Source organism: Piliocolobus tephrosceles, chromosome 19 (assembly GCF_002776525.5).
Source record: "Piliocolobus tephrosceles isolate RC106 chromosome 19, ASM277652v3, whole genome shotgun sequence".
NCBI lineage: Eukaryota > Metazoa > Chordata > Mammalia > Primates > Cercopithecidae > Piliocolobus > Piliocolobus tephrosceles.
Window position 1 is genome coordinate 33,198,373 of NC_045452.1, and position 19,138 is coordinate 33,217,510.

At 47.2% G+C, this 19,138-nt stretch overlaps 2 protein-coding genes across 18 annotated transcripts in view; one reads left to right on the forward strand and one right to left on the reverse strand.

Moving 5' to 3' along the window:
- Positions 1-6,061, reverse strand: part of YBEY (ybeY metalloendoribonuclease) — a 9,548-nt gene extending 3,487 nt beyond the window's left edge. For 3 of the 14 annotated variants that reach the window (XM_023194515.2, XM_023194519.2, XM_023194510.2), the window contains exons 1-3: positions 5,943-6,061; positions 5,220-5,473; positions 657-785 (exon numbers count right to left, since the gene is read on the reverse strand). In XM_023194515.2, the coding sequence (XP_023050283.1) occupies positions 657-785; positions 5,220-5,429 (339 nt within the window). In that variant the 5' untranslated portion in view covers positions 5,430-5,473; positions 5,943-6,061. The other 11 variants (XM_023194522.2, XM_023194514.2, XM_023194516.1 and 8 more) reach the window with 8 other exon arrangements.
- The window catches only part of MCM3AP (minichromosome maintenance complex component 3 associated protein), a 59,761-nt gene continuing 46,679 nt past the window's right edge, over positions 6,057-19,138 (forward strand). The window contains exons 1-7 of one of the 4 annotated variants that reach the window (XM_026447457.2): positions 6,057-6,207; positions 6,924-8,249; positions 8,483-8,706; positions 11,932-12,010; positions 12,373-12,517; positions 14,808-14,998; positions 17,486-17,625. In XM_026447457.2, coding sequence (XP_026303242.1) covers positions 7,031-8,249; positions 8,483-8,706; positions 11,932-12,010; positions 12,373-12,517; positions 14,808-14,998; positions 17,486-17,625 — 1,998 coding nt within the window. In that variant the 5' untranslated portion in view covers positions 6,057-6,207; positions 6,924-7,030. Of the gene's footprint in view, positions 6,628-6,923; positions 8,250-8,482; positions 8,707-11,931; positions 12,011-12,372; positions 12,518-14,807; positions 14,999-17,485; positions 17,626-19,138 lie in introns of those variants that run through there. The other 3 variants (XM_026447455.2, XM_026447456.2, XM_026447458.1) reach the window with 3 other exon arrangements.

Below are 19,138 nucleotides of genomic sequence, written 5' to 3' on the forward strand. Positions count from 1 at the left end.
GGGCGACAGAGCCAGATTCCGTCTCAAAAAAAAAAAAAAAAGAAAAAAAAAAAAAATCATTTATACCCCATGGTCTATCCCCAACCAATCAGCAGCACCCATTCCCTAGCCCCTGCCTGCCAAAATGCCCATTAAAACCCTAGCCTCTGAGTTCTCTGGAAGATTGAATAATAACTTGTCTTTCCACTTGGCTAGCTCTGTGTTAAACTCCTTCTCTACTGCAATACAATGGTCTCAGTGAATTGGTTTTGTCTGTTCAGTGGGCAGGAAGAACCCATAGGCGGACTACACTGAGGAGAAACAGATCTGGAAGGTGGTGGAGGCTCCAACCTCTGTACTTCTGGCAGCTCAGAAAGAAGCTGATCCAGCAGGTCTGGGTTACTCAACATAGTCTGCTGTACTCCAGAGATAAAAGCTGAGAAGGCTCCTCTGTTAGCTTCTGTGTTTCCACAGCATGTTCTCTTTCTCCTCCAACTGTCGCATGAGGCATGCAGTCCCTACCCAGCCTGGTGCTCCTCACACCCTGCTTACAGGTTCTTCCCCCAGTGGCCCTTATGGTACCCATGGACACACACGATGCAGGGCTGTGATCTCAACCCCTTTGCATGGCCCATGTTCCATGCGCCAGGTTATATGATTTCAGCATCCCCGCTTACAGTCAGGACGTCATTGTAATCTTCATCTTCTTTGCAGTGATGGAAGATATACTCCACTCCTAGGAAAATGTCTCCCAAATTGTAGTCATCTGGAAAATCAGGCAGGGGAAATTCACCTGCTTTCAGATGCTAAAAAATGAGGAAATGCAGACTTAGAGAACAGGAATCGTAACCCAACACAGGTTGACAGGTTTCATCCTGGTTATTCCCAAGGCAAATAAGCACTTGCTCTCTGACCAAATCATTTTTTTTTTTTTTTTGAGACGGAGTTTCGCTCTTGTTGCCCAGGCTGCAGTGGAATGGCACAATCTCGGCTCCCTGCAACCTCTGCCTCCGGGGTTCAAGCAATTCTCCCGTCTCAGTCTCCGGAGTAGCTGGGATTACAGGCGCATGCCACCGTGCCCAGTTAATTTTTGTTATTATTTATTTTTTTGAGACGGAGTTTTGCTCTTGTTGCCCAGGCTGGAGTGTCCACCTCCTGGGTTCAAGCGATTCTCCTGCCTCAGCCTAGCGAGTAGGTAGGTGGGATTACAGGCATGTGCCATTACACTCGGCTAATTTTGTATTTTTAGTAGAGACTGGGTTTCTCCATGTTGGTCAGGCTGGTCTCAAACTCCCGACCTCAGGTGATCCACCCGCCCTGGCCTCCCAGACTGCTGGGATTATAGGCATGAGCCACCACGCCTGGCCTAATTTTTGTATTTTTTAGTAGAGATGGGGTTTCATGGGTCAGGCTGGTCTTCAACTCCTGACCTCAGGTGATCTGCCTGCCTCGGCCTCCCTGAATGCTGGGATTACAGGCGTGAGCCACTGCGCCAGCCACCCAAATCACTCGTAAGCTACATGTCTAAGGCCTGGGTAGCAGCCGGGCCCGTGGCGGGGTGGGTTGCCCAGCCAACTGTACACAAGTGCCCTGAATTGTCTCCATCGTGAAAATCATCAGAATAGCCAGGCATGGTGGTTCATACCTGTAATACCAGCACTTTGGGAGGCCGAGGTGGGCAGATCACGAGGTCAGGGGTTTGACACCAGCCTGACCAACATGGTGAAACCCCGTCTCTACTAAAGATACAAAAATTAGCCAGGTGTGATGGCACGTGCCTTAACCCAGCTACTCGGGAGGCTGAGGCAGGAGGATCGCTTGAACCCGGGAGGCAGAGGTTGCAGTAAGCCCTTAGACTACACCATTGCACTCTAGTCTGGCTGACAGAGCAAGACTCCGTCTCAAAAAAAAAAAAAAAAAAGGAAGTTGTCAGAATCAAAATAGAGCCATTAGGGTTATACAAACAAATCAAAAAACCTGACAAATAGAACTGGGGAAAGCTATGAAGAGAGGATCCTCATACTTCCATACCTGATAACAAAAACTGTCAGTGAAGACTGCAAAAACTGCAACAAAGGCTATGACAACCTTACACAAACACAAAATGCAACCTTGCACAAAGGCTATCACAACCTTACACACACACACACACAATGTAACCTTGCACAAAGGCTATGACAACCTGACAACCTTACACACACACACAACTTCTGCAAGGATAATCAGCCCAGCAACTGCCTGTCCAACCTTGGACGGGCATTAACCTTGTTACTGATCTTTGTCACCAAGGACCATTATCTCAAAACAATTATTTTTTCCTTTAAAAACCTTTGTCAGGCCGGGCTCAGTGACTCACGCCTGTAATCCCAACACTTTGGAAGGCAGAGGCGGGTAGATCGGGTAGAGGGAGTTCTAGACCAGCTTGGCCAACATGGTGAAACCCTGACTTTACTAAAAATACAAAAAAAACAAAAATTAGCCAGATGTGATGGTGGGCGCCTGTCATCCCAGCTACTCAGGAGGCTGAGGCAGGAGAATCGCTTGAACCTGAGAGGTGGAGGTTGCAGTGAGCCGAGATTGCGCCATTGCACTCCAGCCTGCGTGACAGAGCAAGATTCCGTCTCAAAAAAAGAAAAAACAGAAAAGAAAAAATAAAAAACCTTTGCCTTCCTTTACCTCCCTGAATATGCACAGTCTACTATGGCATGTGGTATGTGTATTTTCACTGCAATGCTCTATCCCAAATAAACACCCTTTTCTTTAAAAGCCTGTTTGTTGTTTAGGTTGATATCACCTTGTCATATGGCTTTTCATTTCTTTCATCCCTCCCAATGCAGAATCACACAGATCCACAACCTCTACAGAGTTAAACCATCACATGAACACGATTATATGTTTGTTCTTTCTACTTGATATTTTGTCCTAAAGAGTCTATCACATTTTCTACATAAAGATTATAAAACCAGCCCACTTAGTTAAGGACTGTTCACACTAAGTCAGTCACCTATGGCTGGATATTTAGGGTGTTCCTTTTATTTTCCTATTACAGAAAACAGTAACTTTTCTTTTTTTGAGACAGGGTCTCACTCTGCAGCCCAGGGTGGATGGAGTGCAGAGGTGCACTCTGAGTGCCTCAGTTTCTTGAGCTCAGGCGATCCTCTCACCTCAGCCTCCTGAGTAGCTGGGACTACAGGTTTGCACACCACCATGCCCAGCTAATTGTTGTTTTTATTTTTTGTAGAAACAAGGTTTGACTATGTTGCCCAGACTGGTCTTCAACTCCTGGGCTCAAGTGATCCTCCCACCTTAGCTTCCCAAAGTGCTAGGATTATAGGCCCAGCCAATAAATTAACATTTTAAGACATTTTTACATGATTCAGCATTTTCTTTCTTTTTTTTTTTTTTTTTCCTTTGAGAAGGAGTTTCGCTCTGTTGCCAGGCTGGAGTGCAGTGGCGCAATCTCAGTTCACTGCAACCTCCAACTCCCTGGTTCAAGCGATTTTCCTGCCTCAGCCTCCTGAGTAGCTGGGACTACAGGCACGTGCCACCAAGCCCTGCTAACTTTTTTGGAATTTTAGTAGAGACGGGGTTTCACCATGTTGGCCAGGATGGTCTCGAACTCCTGACATCACGACCCACCCACCTCGGCCTCCCAAAGTGCTGGGATTACAGGCACGAGCCACTGCACCCGGCCTCTTCTGTCTTTTGGTTTATTGTCTTGGGTGTGACACGACTGGACTAAAGGATACGTCTGTTTGAAATGCTCTTGGAGTAGATTTGCCAAGTTGTTTTCCCAAAGGATTGCTCCAATTCCTGCTGCTACAAGGTGGGAAGCCTTGAGTGAAGTCATGTACAGAATGTAGATAATAACCTGACTGCTGTCACATCGAGTTTGTTGGAAATATTTACCCTAGTCTGTTATTTTCGGTGTTGTTTTGATTTTTCCAATGTGCACATATTCATTAACGAATCCCACTTAAAATTGCAAAAATATTGCAGAAGCATTTTGCTTCTCTCTTTTAATTCACTGAGAGCATTAGGAGGGGAAGAGGGTAGCCGCTAGTCACCTTTTTCTTTTCTTTTTTTTTTCTGAGACAGAGTTTCGCTCTTGTTGCCCAGGCTGGAGTACAATGGTGTGATCTTGGCTCACTGCAACCTCCACCTCAGGGGTTCAAGCGATTCTCCTGCCTCAGCCTCCCAGGTAGCTAGGATTACAGGCACACTGCGCCGCCCCCCCCCCCAACATCCAGCTAATTTTTTGTGTTTTTAGTAGAGGCAGAGTTTCACCATGTTGGCCAGGCTGATCTCGAACTCCTGACCTCAGGTGATCCACCTGCCTTGGGCTCCCAAAGTGCTGGGATTATGGGCATGAGCTGTCGCGCTTGGCTGTCACCTTTCTTTTTCTGCTGGCATACCAGTTTAATTGTGGCCTCTGGGTGACGGCCATCTATCAGTGGAGGCTGAATATACTACTCTTTCTACTTTTGTGTATATTTGAAAATTTTCAAAATTAAAATTAAAAATCATTGTCCGTAATATATATACTTATATGCGCCACAGAGCCTAGCCTACAATATAATTAATACAGGAAATTCAGGCTGGGCGCTGCGGCTAACGCCTGTAATCCCAACATTCTGGGAGGCCGAGGCAGGCAGATCACCTGAAGTCAGGAGTTCAAGAGCAGCCTGGTCAACATGGTGAAACTTCCGTCTCTACTGAAAATACCCCCCAAAAGAATTAGTCCACTTTGGGAGGCCGAGGTGGGAGGATCACGAGGTCAGGAGATCGAGACCATCCTGGCTAACACGGTGAAACCCCGTCTCTATAAAAATACAAAAAATTAACCGGGCGTGGTGGTGCGCGCCTGCAGTCCCAGCTACTGGGAGGCTGAGGCAGGAGAATGGCGTAAACCCGGGAGGCGGAGCTTGCAGTGAGCCGAGATCGCGCCACTGCACTCCAGCCTGGGCGACAGAGCAAGACTCCGTCTCAAAAAAAAAAAAAAAAATAGCCAGGTGTGGTGGCCCACATCTGTAGTCCCACTTACTGGGGAAGCTGAAGCAAAAGAATCACTTGAACCAGGCAGGAAGGTTGCAGTGAGTCGAGATGGCACCACTGCACTCCAGCCTGGGTGACAGAGCAAGACTCCGTCTCAATTTAAAAAAAAAGAAAAAAAGAAATTTACTCTGGGAAGGTAGGCTAGACAAGAGGAACAGTTTTTTTTTTTTTTTTTTTTTTTTTACCTCATGAAATGGAAAAGAAAGCACATCGGTTGGGACATTTCTATCTCTGTAGATTCTATTAATGTGTTGAATATTCTTGTTGTCAACACAGATGATCCCCAGGTCAAATTTCTGCACTCCTAAAATCCTCCTTACAATCTCGATCTTACTGCGAAGTGGCGCTCTCCTGATGGGGATGACTCGCTGCAGATTTCTAATCACCAAACTCATTTCATGAAGAATAACCAGCCCTTTAAAAATGTTTGCAGCGGAACCTGGGGTTAAAGTGTAAGAGAAGACCAATCAGTACAAGTGACAATACATTCTGTAAAATTACACATGCACACGCAATCAAATCACTTTATTTGGTGGAACTGATTGAAAAATCTTAAGGTAATTTACATTTACCACAAGGAGGATGCAACAACGAGGGGCTATGGAAGGACACCGCAGAATCAGGCCAGGACTCCAGGAGGGCGGAGCGGAAGGAGCGGTTCCCAGAGAAGGGACCGGTGCACTGTGCGCGCGGGGCGAGGCGCGCGAGGGACGCGGTGAGGTGCGGCGGAGGGACGCCGCCGGGGAGGAACGCGGCGGAGGAGGGAAGGGGCTGGAATGCGGGGGGACAGAACAGGGAACACAGGTAAGCGCTGGGGGCCAGGTCCTCTGGGGTCTGGGGCGCCCGCAGATCCACGGGGGTGAATGCGACGCTCTCGCTTGGGAGACTAGAAACCCGCCCAGACGTACCGATGTCTGGACCTGGCAAACGGCGCAACAGCGAGCGGACCCGCCCGACCGGAAACCCCGCCGCCGAGCCGGTTGGGGAGAGCGGAACCGGATCGCAGCGGGCGGGGCGGAACCCGGTAGTGCCCAGCGAACCGGAAGTCGGTCCGCGGCGTTTCCTGCCCGCGGAGCGCAGCGCTGAGTATCGCGGCAGCCTCCTGTGCTTGCGTCTCTAGTCCTCCCGAGGGGCCCGAGGGCGGCGCTGGCCTCGGGGTCCTGCGGCTAGACGGTGAGCGTGGGGGCTGGGCCGGCGCCGGGGGCGCCGTTTCCTTCCCCCGCGCAGGTCCGCGCGCCCAGGCCTCCACATCGTCGCTAACGGAGCGTTGCGGCGCCGGCGGCCCCTGGCGAGCCCGGGGCGGTACAGTGACCAGGCCGGCCCGGGCCCACCGCGCGGCCTCCGCCGTTTCGGGCTGTGCTGGGTGGAAGATTAGGCTCCCCGGGCACGCCGTCCCCGCCGAGAGGCCGCAGCTCCGTGGCAGCGCCCTCGCCCTTCCAGCCGGCTCGAGGGTGGTCGCCAGGGCGCGATAAAGGAATGTGGGACAGTGGTTAGCGCTCCAGCCGCTGCGAGGGAAGCCGGGCAGCGTTACACTGAATTCTCCGGCTGTGGAGATTGGAGGAAGTCAGGAGAAATTCGTCTCTAAGCTGTAAGGTGGAACAACATTTATCTTCTTACTACCAATGGAGGTTTTTCATGAATTTACTAACTCAGTAAAAAGATTGGGCTTTCTTTTTTTTCATCTTAAAAGGATCATGCTTTAAATTTCTGTAACAAAGTAATTATTTGTACCACTCTCCACCCCACCCTCCAACAAAATAAGCTGTTGGCTCTCGGAAAATAATAGCCCTTTGCCTGCCTTTGAAATAGTTATCTTTTAGTATGACAGTGTTCAAAAATTCTTTTCTTAGTCTTTGTTAGCTGTGATGATCTGAATTTTTGTCTTTCAGCGTGTTCTGAAGACGAAGGGGAGCTCCCTAGTGCTACGGGCTGTTTCAGGAAGCCAATTAATTTTGCACACGTAATACTTATTACCTTCTAATAATTGGAAGAGACGATGAACCCAACTAATCCTTTCAGTGGGCAGCAGCCTAGTGCTTTTTCAGCGTCTTCTAGTAATGTAGGAACACTTCCATCTAAGTCGCCATTTCGATTTGGTCAACCTTCTCTTTTTGGACAAAACAGTCCATTATCTGGGAAGAGCTCGGGATTTTCACAGGTGTCCAGCTTTCCAGCGTCTTCTGGAGTAAGTCATTCCTCTTCAGTGCAAACATTAGGGTTCACCCAATCCTCAAGTGTTGGACCCTTTACTGGACTTGAGCACACTTCCACCTTTGTGGCCACCTCTGGGCCTTCAAGTTCATCTGTGCTGGGAAACCCAGGATTTAGTTTTAAATCACCCACCAGTGTTGGGGCTTTCCCAAGCACTTCTGCTTTTGGACAAGAAGCTGGAGAAATAGTGAACTCTGGTTTTGGGAAAACAGAATTCAGCTTTAAACCTCTGGAAAATGCAGTGTTCAAACCAATACTGGGGGCTGAATCTGAGCCAGAGAAAACCCAGAGCCAAATTGCTTCTGGGTTTTTCACATTTTCCCACCCAATTAGTAGTGCACCTGGAGGCCTGGCCCCATTCTCTTTTCCTCAAGTAACAAGTAGTTCAGCTACCAATTCAAATTTTACCTTTTCAAAACCTGTTAGTAGTAATAATTCATTATCTGCCTTTACCCCTGCTTTGTCAAACCAAAATGTAGAAGAAGAGAAGAGAGGACCTAAGTCAATATTTGGAAGTTCCAGTAATAGCTTCAGTAGCTTTCCTGTATCATCTGCGGTTTTGGGCGAACCTTTCCAGGCTAGCAAAGCAGGTGTCAGGCAGGGGTGTGAAGAAGCTGTTTCCCAGGTGGAACCACTTCCCAGCCTAATGAAAGGAATGAAAAGGAAGGAGGATCAGGATCGCTCCCCAAGGAGACATGGCCACGAGACAGCAGAAGATTTGGATCCTCTGTCCCGGGGTGATCATCCTCCAGACAAACGACCTGTCCGCCTGAATCGGCCCCGGGGAGGTACTTTATTTGGTCGGACGATACAGGATGTTTTCAAAAGCAATAAGGAAGTATGTCGTCTGGGCAACAAGGAGGCCAAAAAGGAAATTGGCTTTGTTGAGTCTGGAGAAAGTGACCACATGGCTATCCCAGGAGGGAGTCAGTCTGTCCTGGCACCTTCCCGGATTCCAGGTGTGAATAAAGAGGAAGAAACTGAAAGTAGAGAGAAGAAAGAAGGTGAGCTCTGAAAATGTAGAACGTAGAGTAAATCCTGCTGGCAGGTTGTCAATACGTTTCTCTGGGGGTTAGCTTGATTTTTTCAGATAAATCTCCCATAAACATTAGGGATTCTAACATGTCATATGGAGCAGGTCTTACATCTGTGAAAATTTCCTCTGCTTTGACACAGTTGGTGCCTCCTGTTGTCGGAAACATCTGATGGTTTAAGTGTCCACTCTCTGAACCCCTAGATTCTCTAAGAGGAACTCCTGCGCGTCCGAGTAACAGAAGCGAGAGCACAGACAGTCTTGGGGGCTTGTGTCCCTCTGAAGTCACAGCCATCCAGTGCAAGAACATCCCTGACTACCTCAACGACAGGACCATTCTGGAGAACCATTTCGGCAAAATTGCTAAAGTGCAGCGCGTCTTTACCAGGCGCAGCAAAAAGCTGGCAGTGGTACATTTCTTTGATCATGTGAGTGCTCCCATCTTGCCGTTTATTACCCTAGATTTGAAACTTGTCACTTTAAAACCGTTTTTTTTTTTTTTTTTGGTCCATCAGTTGTTTGCTTATTGTAATGTAGGGAAAGTACTCAAATATCTTACTGGCGTAGGCTGGGAGAGCACTGTTTATTTCATAACCTGGAGTGTTCTAGGTCCCTACAGAATGCAGTGGGGAGAAATGCTGGGAGAGTTGTTCCCATGAAGTGAAATTCTTCTTAAAGGCTTTAGGAATTCAGAAATTCTTCCGAAAGGCTCCAACCACATAATACTTTTGGAACTTGAGTTTTTTGGGTTTTGTTTTTTCTTTTTGGTCATAGTACACGATCACCGTAAACCTTCAAACAATACAGAAAAAGTGAAATTGGCTGGGCGCGGTGGCTCACACCTGTAATCCCAGCACTTTGGGAGGCCGAGGTGGGCTGATCATGAGGTCAGGAGATCAAGATCGTCCTGGCTAACAAGGTGAAACTCCGCCTCTACTAAAAATAGAAAAAATTAGCCAGGTGTGGTGGCGAGCGCCTGTAGTCCCATCTACTCAGGAGTCTGAGGCGGGCGAATCGCTTGAACCCGGGAGGCGGAGGTTGCAGAGAGCCAAGTTCGTGCCACTGCACTCCAGCCTGGGTGACAGAGCCAGACTCTGTCTCAAAAAAAAAAAAGAAAAAGTGAAATTCCCCTTGTCATCCTATCCTCTAGAGGTAGCTGCTTTGAAGCACTGGGTTTATATCCTGACTTCAAATGTATGCATCAGACTTTCTTTTTATTTATTTATTGTTTTTGAGATGGAGTCTTGAGTGCATAATACTTTCTGGGGTGCAGTGAGTGTGGACTGCTCATGTTATATAGCTTTATATCTTCACTATTTTTTCTGAGTATTCTCATAGACAAAATTACATTCTAGAGAAATTTATAGAGTGAGTGATACTCCTTTGAGTGGATGGACTACGTTTTGTTGATTCATCTATTGGCAGACACGGGTTGTTTCTACTTTTTGGCTATTGTGAATAATGTTCATTGTCATATGACTATCTGAGTCCCTGCTTTCAATTTTTTGGGGTATATTCTTAGGATTGGAATTGCTAGGTCATATGGTAATCATAATTTGTTTTTAGTTTTAATTTTTTAAGTTAAGAAAATTGTTTTTATTTTTGCGTTTGTAGAGATGTGGTCTCACTATGTTGCTCAGGCTGGTCTCGAGCTCCTGGCCTCAAGCTGTCATCCTGCCTTAGCCTCCCAAAGTGTTGGGATTACAGACCTGAGTCATTGTGCCGGCTCTCATTTTGTTGTTGTTGTTGTTTTTGAGACGGGGCCTCACTTTGTCACCCAGGCTGTGGTATAGTGGCACAATCTTGGCTCACTTGAACCTTCACCTTTCCGGTCAAGCGATTCTCTTCCCTCAGCCTCCCAAGTAGCTGGGATTGTGTGCACACCTCCACGCCTGGCTAATTTTTGTATTTTTAGTGAAGATGGGGTTTCACCACGTTGGCCAGGCTGGTCTTGAACTCCTGACCTCAGTGATACATGCACCTTGGCCTCCCAAAGTGCTGGGATTACAGGCATGAGCCACCATGCCTGGCCTCGTTTTTATTATTTATTACTATTATTTTGTTATTATTGTTATTATTTTGAGATGAAGTTTCGCTATGTGACCCAGGCTGGTCCTAAACTCCTGGGCTCAAGTGATCCTCCCACCTCCACTTCCCAAAGTGCTGGGATAACAGGCATGAGCTCCCGTGCGCAGCCCCCCTCTTGTTTTTAAAGTTAATTTTTGCCTATTGCAATGCGCTCATTCTCCCAGCTGAACCTTAAATATTGTATGACATAACTAATATGTAAATACATTGCCTTTATAAACAATTCATTGATACAGACAAAACTGAACATCGTTATCTTTCCTGTTATTTAGTAGTCCAGTTAACCAGTGTGGTGGGTATTTTTCTAGACTTTTTTTTTTTTTTTTTTGAGACGGAGTCTTCTGTCGCCCAGGCTGGAGTGCAAGTGGCATCATCTCTGCTCACTGCAAGCTCCGCCTCCCGGGTTCATGCCATGCCATTCTCTTGCCTCAGCCTCCCAAGTAGCTGGGACTACAGGCGCCCGTCACCACACCCGGCTAATTTTTTGTATTTTTGGTAGAGACGGGTTTCACCATGTTAGCCAGTATGGTCTTGATCTCCTGACCTCATGATCCACCTGCCTGGGTCTCCCAAAGTGCTGGGATTATAGGCATGAGCCACCGTGCCCAGCCTTTTCTGGACATTTTTATGAGTGTATCTACAGGGAGACTAACGTGGTTGGTTTTGTGTTTTCTGTAGTAAGTGGCATCCCATGTGTGTTATTCTGCAGCTCCCTTTTGTGCTTAATTGTGACTTGGCAAACTTACTGTTTCTGTATATGTGATCAGCTGGTGAGAATCATCTCACCAAATGCCAACAAGGCCAAGTTTGTGGGTTCTATGAAGCAAAGTCGTTAATTAAAAAAAAGGGGCTGGGCGCGGTGATTCATGCCTGTAATCCCAGCACTTTGGGAGGCTGAGGCGGGCAGATCAGGAGGTCAGGAGATCGAGACCATCCTGGCTAACACGGTGAAACCTTGTCTGTACTAAAAATACAAAAAACTAGCCGGACGAGGTGGCGGGCGCCTGTAGTCCCAGCTACTCAGGAGGCTGAGGCAGGAGAATGGCGTAAACCCGGGAGGCGGAGCTTGCAGTGAGCTGAGATCCGGCCACTGCACTCCAGCCTGGGCGACAGAGCGAGACTCCGTCTCAAAAAAAAAAAAGAAAAAAAAAAAATACAAAAAATTAGCCGGGCATGGGTGGCGGGCGCCTGTATTCCCAGCTACTCAGGAGACTGAGGCAGGAGAATGGGTGAACCCTGGAGGTGGAGCTTGCAGTGAGCCAAGATCTCGCCACCGTACTCCAGCCTGGGTGACAGAGCGAGACTCTGTCACAAAAAAAAAAAAAAAAAGAGGGAAGAGCAAATACATGCTGGTGAGACAGGTAGGGGAGATGAATCCTGCTGCTGCCACGGCCAGAGACCATGCAAGCAGCAGACGTGTGGGTGGAGGAATCACTGTCGTGCAAAGGACGCCGGCTCCTGGTGCCTTTGAATGGTCTGTTGTGCTTACTGCATTTGAGTTTTCGATCCCATTTCCTTTGGTTTCCTGATGTACTCACGCTTGGTGGTTGTGGACTGTTTTCCAGGCATCTGCAGCCCTGGCTAGAAAGAAGGGGAAAAGTTTGCATAAAGACATGGCTATCTTTTGGCACAGGAAGAAAATAAGTGAGTTTTCAATTATTCTTTTCACTTTTTAAAAAAATTATTTCTATTTATTTATTTATTTAATAAAGATGAGATCTTGCTGTGTTGCCCAGTCTGATCTTGGGATTACAGGCACGAGCCATTGTGCACGGCCCTCTTTTCAGTTCCTCATGCTCTTGGTCCAAACCCTTTGAGCATGAGCCCTTTCCCCAGCCCGTGGGGGAGGCTGGCTCTGAGTGGATTTGCATCTCACAGTTATTTCCTTGGGCTCTTCTCTAACCTCCTATGACAATGAAAATATTAGTTTCTCAGAAATAGAGTGAAAAAGTCCAGTACCAGGTGATCTATGATTGCATAAACTTTTCTACCTCCTGTGTCCACAGGCCCCAATAAGAAACCCTTTTCCCTGAAGGAGAAGAAACCAGGTGATGGTGAAGTCAGCCCGAGCACAGAGGATGCACCCTTTCAGCACTCTCCTCTTGGCAAGGCCGCAGGGAGGGCTGGTGCTGGCAGCCTCCTGAATAAAAGGTGGGATCTGTCCCTCCTAATGACCTTATTTGGGAAGGACCAGGAAATAGCGCCCTACAGTGACACATGAGTCAGGGTGCAAGACTGGGGAGTGGTGCGGAGACAAAAGCCAGTTGCCAGGGATGGCTGGGGGTGGAGGGCGGGGCTCTGCCCCTCCAGCCAGCATGGGCCATGAGGAGGTGGGTCTGTGTGGGGCTGGTGGTCGCAGCCAGAAGAGAGAATTTTCTGACACTGGTGCCTGTCAGCTGTAGAGATGGTGGAGCAGTGATTCTGTCCTGTCTTGTTCTCACATACCCTTAGGGCCAAGGTTGCTGAGAAAGCCTTCCTTTGGGGCTGGCCTTTTTTTCTTGTTTCCACTTGGCATTTTCTATGGGAGAATCTCATCACACAGTTGTTATAGCTGGAGGAGGCCTTTCAGCTGCAGCTACAGGAGATCCAGGGGAGGCTGCTCACTTAGGACAGCAGAACTTCTGTCCTTGCACAGAGTGCGTGCTCTGTGGGACACACGCAGGCTGGCGCCCCGTGGCGGGTCGCTGCCTGCCTCACAGGATTGTAGTAGCAAATCTCCTTGCTCATCAACTTGTCCTGAATCCCACTGCAGTTGAGTGCAGTTCCACTTGACATATAAATGTATAAGCAATAACTTTTTTCCTCAAGGCATTTAACTGGCTGTAATAAACTATGCATTCCTTTTGTTTTGAGACGGAGTCTCACTTCGTTGCCCAGGTTGTAGTTTGGTGGCGTGATCTTGGCTCACTGCAGTCTCTGCCTCCTGGGTTCAAGAAATTCTCCTGCCTCAGCCTCCCTAGTAACTGCGATTACAGACATACTCCACCATGTCCAGCTAATATGTTTGTATTTTTAGTAGAGATGGGGTTTCACCATGTTGGCCAGGCTGGTCTCGAACTCCTGAGTAGACATGCGTGCCCGGTCAAACCATGCGTTTCTGATAATCACTTACAGCAGTTTCCAATTTCCAGCATGACTTTTTTTTTTTTTTTTCCTTTTCTAAAAAACTGTCACTTAAAGGAAGGGCAGCATGACTTTTTGTAGGTGCAGCTTATCACAGTGAAGCAGACACGGTTGGCCGTGTTAGTTGTGTTAGCCGGCACGTGATGTGAACTGCCCTGGCTACCGTGTTTGTCTGGGGAACTCTGTTCTCAAAGGCTTTTGCTTTTCACACCAGACCTACTTTGACAGGTCTCCGGCTGAATCCATCTTTTCATCTTTTGGCCAATGTATTTTCCTCACTTTCCATTTTGTGATGAGCAGTTTAGTTGCTGGTTTGACATAATCTTTGACATTCAAGTTCAGAAAATGATGAAAGCTAGAAAATGGGGAAGCTGAGGGAGCATGCCTGATTCCTTTTAGTATGTCCTACCAAAAGAAACTTGTTTTAAAACATGTAGGCATAGTATTTCCTTATGATATTAAAGATTTTTTTCATGCTGAGTTTCGTTTCTTTGAGATAGGAATTAGTAAGTATTCCTTTTAGCTGTTTAAATGCGCCTATCGGCCGGGCGTGGTGGCTCAAGCCTGTAATCCCAGCACTTTGGGAGGCTGAGACGGGCGGATCACGAGGTCAGGAGATCGAGACCATCCTGGCTAACACGGTGAAACCCCGTCTCTACCAAAAAATACAAAAAAACTAGCCGGGCGAGGTGGCGGGTGCCTGTAGTCCCAGCTACTCGGGAGGCTGAGGCAGGAGAATGGCGTAAACCCGGGAGGCGCAGCTTGCAGTGAGCTGAGTTCCGGCCACTGCACTCCAGCCTGGGTGGACAGAGTGAAACTCTGTCTCAAAAAAAAAAAAAAAATAAATAAATAAATAAATGCGCCTATCTTGTTTTTGGTGGGCAGTGGGTAAGTTTGGAGCCTCACTCTGTAACCCAGACTGGAGAGCAGCAGTGCAATCTCAGCTCACTGCAACCTCCACCTGCCAGGCTCAAGCAATCCTCTCATCCCAGCCTCCCGAGTAGCTGGGACTACAGGCACATGCCACCATGCCTGGCTGATTTTTAAATTTTTTGTAGAGATGGGGTCTCCCTGTGTTGCCCAGGCTATTTTGTTTTTCAAAAGTATGAAATATTTCAAAATTATATTAAAGTTAGTGAATAATGTGAATAACGCTTTTGTGTTCATGACCATTTTTATCAAAACTCAATAAGTGCTTGTAGTTTCTCAGCTTTAGATGACCATAAAATCTTGAAAGATGAGGGGACGTGTTCAGAAACGAAAATGCTCTGAAGGCCTTCCTGGTACGAGGGCCCTCAGTGTGGTGTTTACTTTATAGCTCTCCAGTGAAGAAGCCAAGTCTTCTAAAGGCCCACCAATTCGAGGGAGACTCTTTTGACTCAGCCTCCGACGGCTCTGAGGGCCTCGGGCCGTGTGTGCTGTCCCTCAGTACCCTGATAGGCACTGTGGCTGAGACCACCAAGGAGAAGTACCGCCTGCTAGACCAGAGAGACAGGATCATGCGGCAAGGTATGGCACGTGGTGGCAGAGGTTCTAGGGGCCTGGTGAGGTCGTCTTCTTGGGTGCCATGAGGGCGGGAGCAACTCCTTTCCATTGGGCTCTATTGCTGTTGAGTCTCAGGCCTCTGATGTGCTGTGTCTGATCTTCATGGTCTGCCAGTCTTCTTGGAGTGAGTGTTGTGTGTATGTGTACGTATACGTGCAAATATGTTGGCTAACGTATGTATAAAATAGCAGTGGGAGGATGCAAAAGAATGGACTTCTGTCTGTAGAGGGAGCAGGATTCTGAAGGGCAGAGATTATGGTGGAGTGCTCCATCTCGGACGGGGCATCCTTACACTGTTAAAATGCTGAACTGTGTGAATGTATTACCTACTAAAAAGTAAGTATTCTATTAACACTAAAAATATATGCAGGGAACAAAAATAAAAGGAAAAAACACAGGTGCTCCTCTTTGCCAATTTTATTCTCTTAAATTTCAGCCAGGGTGGGCGTGGTGACTCATGCCTGTAATCCCAGCACTTTGGGAGGCCGAGGCATGTTGACCACCTGAGGTCAGGAGTTCAAGACCAGCCTGGCCAACATGGCAAAACTCCCATCTTTACAAAAAAAAAATAAAATAAAATAAATAAATAAATAAATAAATAAATAAATAAATAAATTAGCTGGGTGCGGTGGTGTACACCTGTAGTCACAGCTACTTGGGAGGCTGAGGCAGGAGAATCACTTGAGCTGGCGAGGTGGAGGTTACAGTGAGCCAAGATTGTGCCACTACACTCCAGCCTGAGTGACAGGATGAGACTTTGTCTCAAAAAAAAAAAAAAAAAAAAAAAAGAAGGCCGGGCGCGGTGGCTCAAGCCTGTAATCCCAGCACTTTGGGAGGCCGAGACGGGCGGATCACGAGGTCAGGAGATCGAGACCATCCTGGCTAACACAGTGAAACCCCGTCTCTACTAAAAAATACAAAAAACTAGCCGGGCGAGGTGGCGGGCGCCTGCAGTCCCAGCTACTCGGGAGGCTGAGGCAGGAGAATGGCGTACACCCGGGAGGCGGAGCTTGCAGTGAGCTGAGATCCAGCCACTGCACTCCAGCCTGGGCGACTGAGCGAGACTCCGTCTCAAAAAAAAAAAAAAAGAAAAGCTGGACGTGGTGGCTCACGCCTGTAATCCCAGCACTTTGGGAGGTTGAGGCTGGTGGATCACCTGAGGTCAGGAGTTCGAGACCAGCCTGACCAACATGGAGCAACCCGGTCTCTACTAAAAATAGAAAATTAGCCGAGCATGGTGGCACATGCCTATAATCCCAGCTACTCGGGAGGCTGAGGCAGGAGAACTGCTTGAACCCATGAGGCGGAGCTTACAGTGAGCCAAGATTGCGCCACTGCTGTCCAGCCTGGGCGATAGAGTGAGACTGCATCTCAAAAAAAAAAAAAAATTCAGCTATAGGAGTTTCCTTTTTTTAAAAGCTGTGGATAATTCGATTAATCACCATGTTTCCTTAATGTAGTGATACATAGTATTAAAAACTGCCATCATACATCATATCATTGATAATGGTGATTTTTACATTCCAAATGAAATTATTAGGTATTAGAATTTTTCTTTTTTTTATTTTTTTCCTCGAAATGGAGTCTTGCTCTGTTACCCATGCTGGAGTGCAGTGGTGCAGTCTTGGCTCACTGCAATATCCGCCTCCCAGGTTCAAGTGATTCTCTTGCCTCAGCCTCCTAAGTAGCTGGGACTACAGGCATGTGCCACCCCGCCCGGCTAATTTTTGTATTCTTAGTAGAGATAGGGGTTCTCTATGTTGGTCAGGCTGGTCTCGAACTCCTGACCTCAGGTGATCTGCCAGCCTTGGCCTCCCAAACTGCTGGGATTGCAGGCGTGAGCCACCTGGCCCAGCCCAGGTATTAGAGTTTTTCAAAATAAAAACAAGTATATATTTTTAGTTGTGAAGTTGTTGCACTTCCATTTACTTGCAAGCTACATTTGTAACTATTTAATTCTAAGTGTAATCATAGAAGTTATTCAGGTAAGAACCCAGTTAACTTCCATTATATGATTCCTATATTAAAGTCATGGTGAATACCGAGACAGAGTTTTAGAATAGTGATATATTTTGAATATTTGCAGTTATTACAAGTCAATCCTTTTAGTAAACATCCTGCACCATGATTTTTTGTCATTGAGGTCATCACAGGAGTTAGAAAACTCCGGCTGAAAGTGAGCACACTCCCCTGCTTTTATCTGCAGTGAGGGTCTGTGACTATTAGAAAGAGGTGGATTCGGGTCTTCGGGAGTTTTAGTGTCCCAGTGCCTGGCAGAATAGAACATCAGTCCTCTGTCTCTGAGGCTCAGAGTTTTACAAATATTTTTCTTTTCTTTTGTAATGTGTGTGTGTGTGTGTTTTAATTTCTTTTTATCATTATGAGAATACACGTCTGTAGGTCCGTGCTACCCGTGTGGTACATTCTTACCTTTTACTTGACGTCACTTAGCTCGGGTGAAGAGAACCGATCTGGACAAAGCGAGGACTTTTGTTGGGACCTGCCTGGATATGTGTCCTGAGAAGGAGAGGTACATGCGGGAGACCCGTAGCCAGCTGAGTGTATTCGAAGTGGTCCCAGGGACTGACCAGGTAGAGCCCTGCATCTGCCTGTGGAGTGGGGGCAGGGTGTGCAGGGGATGGGGCTGCTTTTGTCATTTCTGTACCTACTTGATTTGGGTGTTTGTTTTAGAGGGTGTTGGGTATTTGGGCTATTAACAATCATATTAACCTATTTGGCATTGTGAGATGTTCACTCTGTAAAATTGGTACCTATACATGATAACATGATAAGGTATAGATGCAAGTTATTTTAAATAAAGTTGTTTTTCAAATTTTTTTTTTTTTTTTTGAGACAGGGTCTCACTCTGTCACCTAGGCTGGAGCACAGTAGTCCAGTCATGGCTCACTGCAGCCTCAACTTCCCAGGCTCAGGTGATCATCTCACTCAGCTTACAGAGTAGCTGGGATTGCAGGCATGCTCCACCATGCCTAGTTATCGTCGTATTTTTTGAAGCGATGGGGTCTTGCTGTATTGCCCAGGCTGGTCCCAAACTCCTAAGCTCAAGTGATCTGCCCACATCGCCTCTCAAAGTGCTGGGATTACAGGCGTGAGCCACTACATCTGGCTAACTTTTTACTTTTTTTTTTTTTTTTTTGAGACGGAGTCTCGCTCTGTCGCGCAGGCTGGAGTGCAGTGGCCGGATCTCAGCTCACTGCAAGCTCCGCCTCCCGGGTTCACGACATTCTCCTGCCTCAGCCTCCCAAGTAGCTGGGACTACAGGCGCCCGCCACGTCGCCCGGCTAGTTTTTTGTATTTTTTAGTAGAGACGGGGTTTCACAGTGTTAGCCAGGATGGTCTCGATCTCCTGACCTCGTGATCCGCCCATCTCGGCCTCCCAAAGTGCTGGGATTACAGGCTTGAACCACCGCGTACAGCCAACTTTTTAATTTTTACAATCTTATTCCTGTCTGTTTCTGTGCTTATGTTTTACGCATTCAAAGTTATGCTCTAGATACAATTTTATGTGTATTTTTTCCACTTAAAATTATGTAATCAGGCCGGGCGCAGTGGCTCACGCCTGTAATTCCAGCACTTTGGGAGGCCGAGGCAGGCGGATCACAAGGTCAAGAGATCGAGACCATCCTGGCTAACACGGTGAAACCCCGTCTCTACTAAAAATACAAAAAATTAGCCGGGCGTGGTGGCAGGCGCCTGTAGTCCCAGCTACTTGGGAGGCTGAGGCAGCAGAATGGCGTGAACCCAGGAGGTGGAGCTGGCAGTGAGCTGAGATTGCACCACTGCAGTCTAACCTGGGCAACAGAGCGAAACTCCATCTCAAAAAAAAAAAAAAAATTAAGAACATTTTCCTTTGTTAGAGTAAACTATGAGCATTTAAAAATGACAGCATATTATTTTATTAGTAGCTCTGTCAAAACTGCATTTTTACCATTAGTAGATAGGCTGTTTCTAGATTTTTCGTTCTATTAATAATATTGTTAGGCATCTTATGTGTAATGCTTCTCTGGTATTTAGATTATTTTCTTCAGATCCTGAGAATTAAATTACTGCCTCAGAGGGTGTGACCTTTCCTGAACACGATCA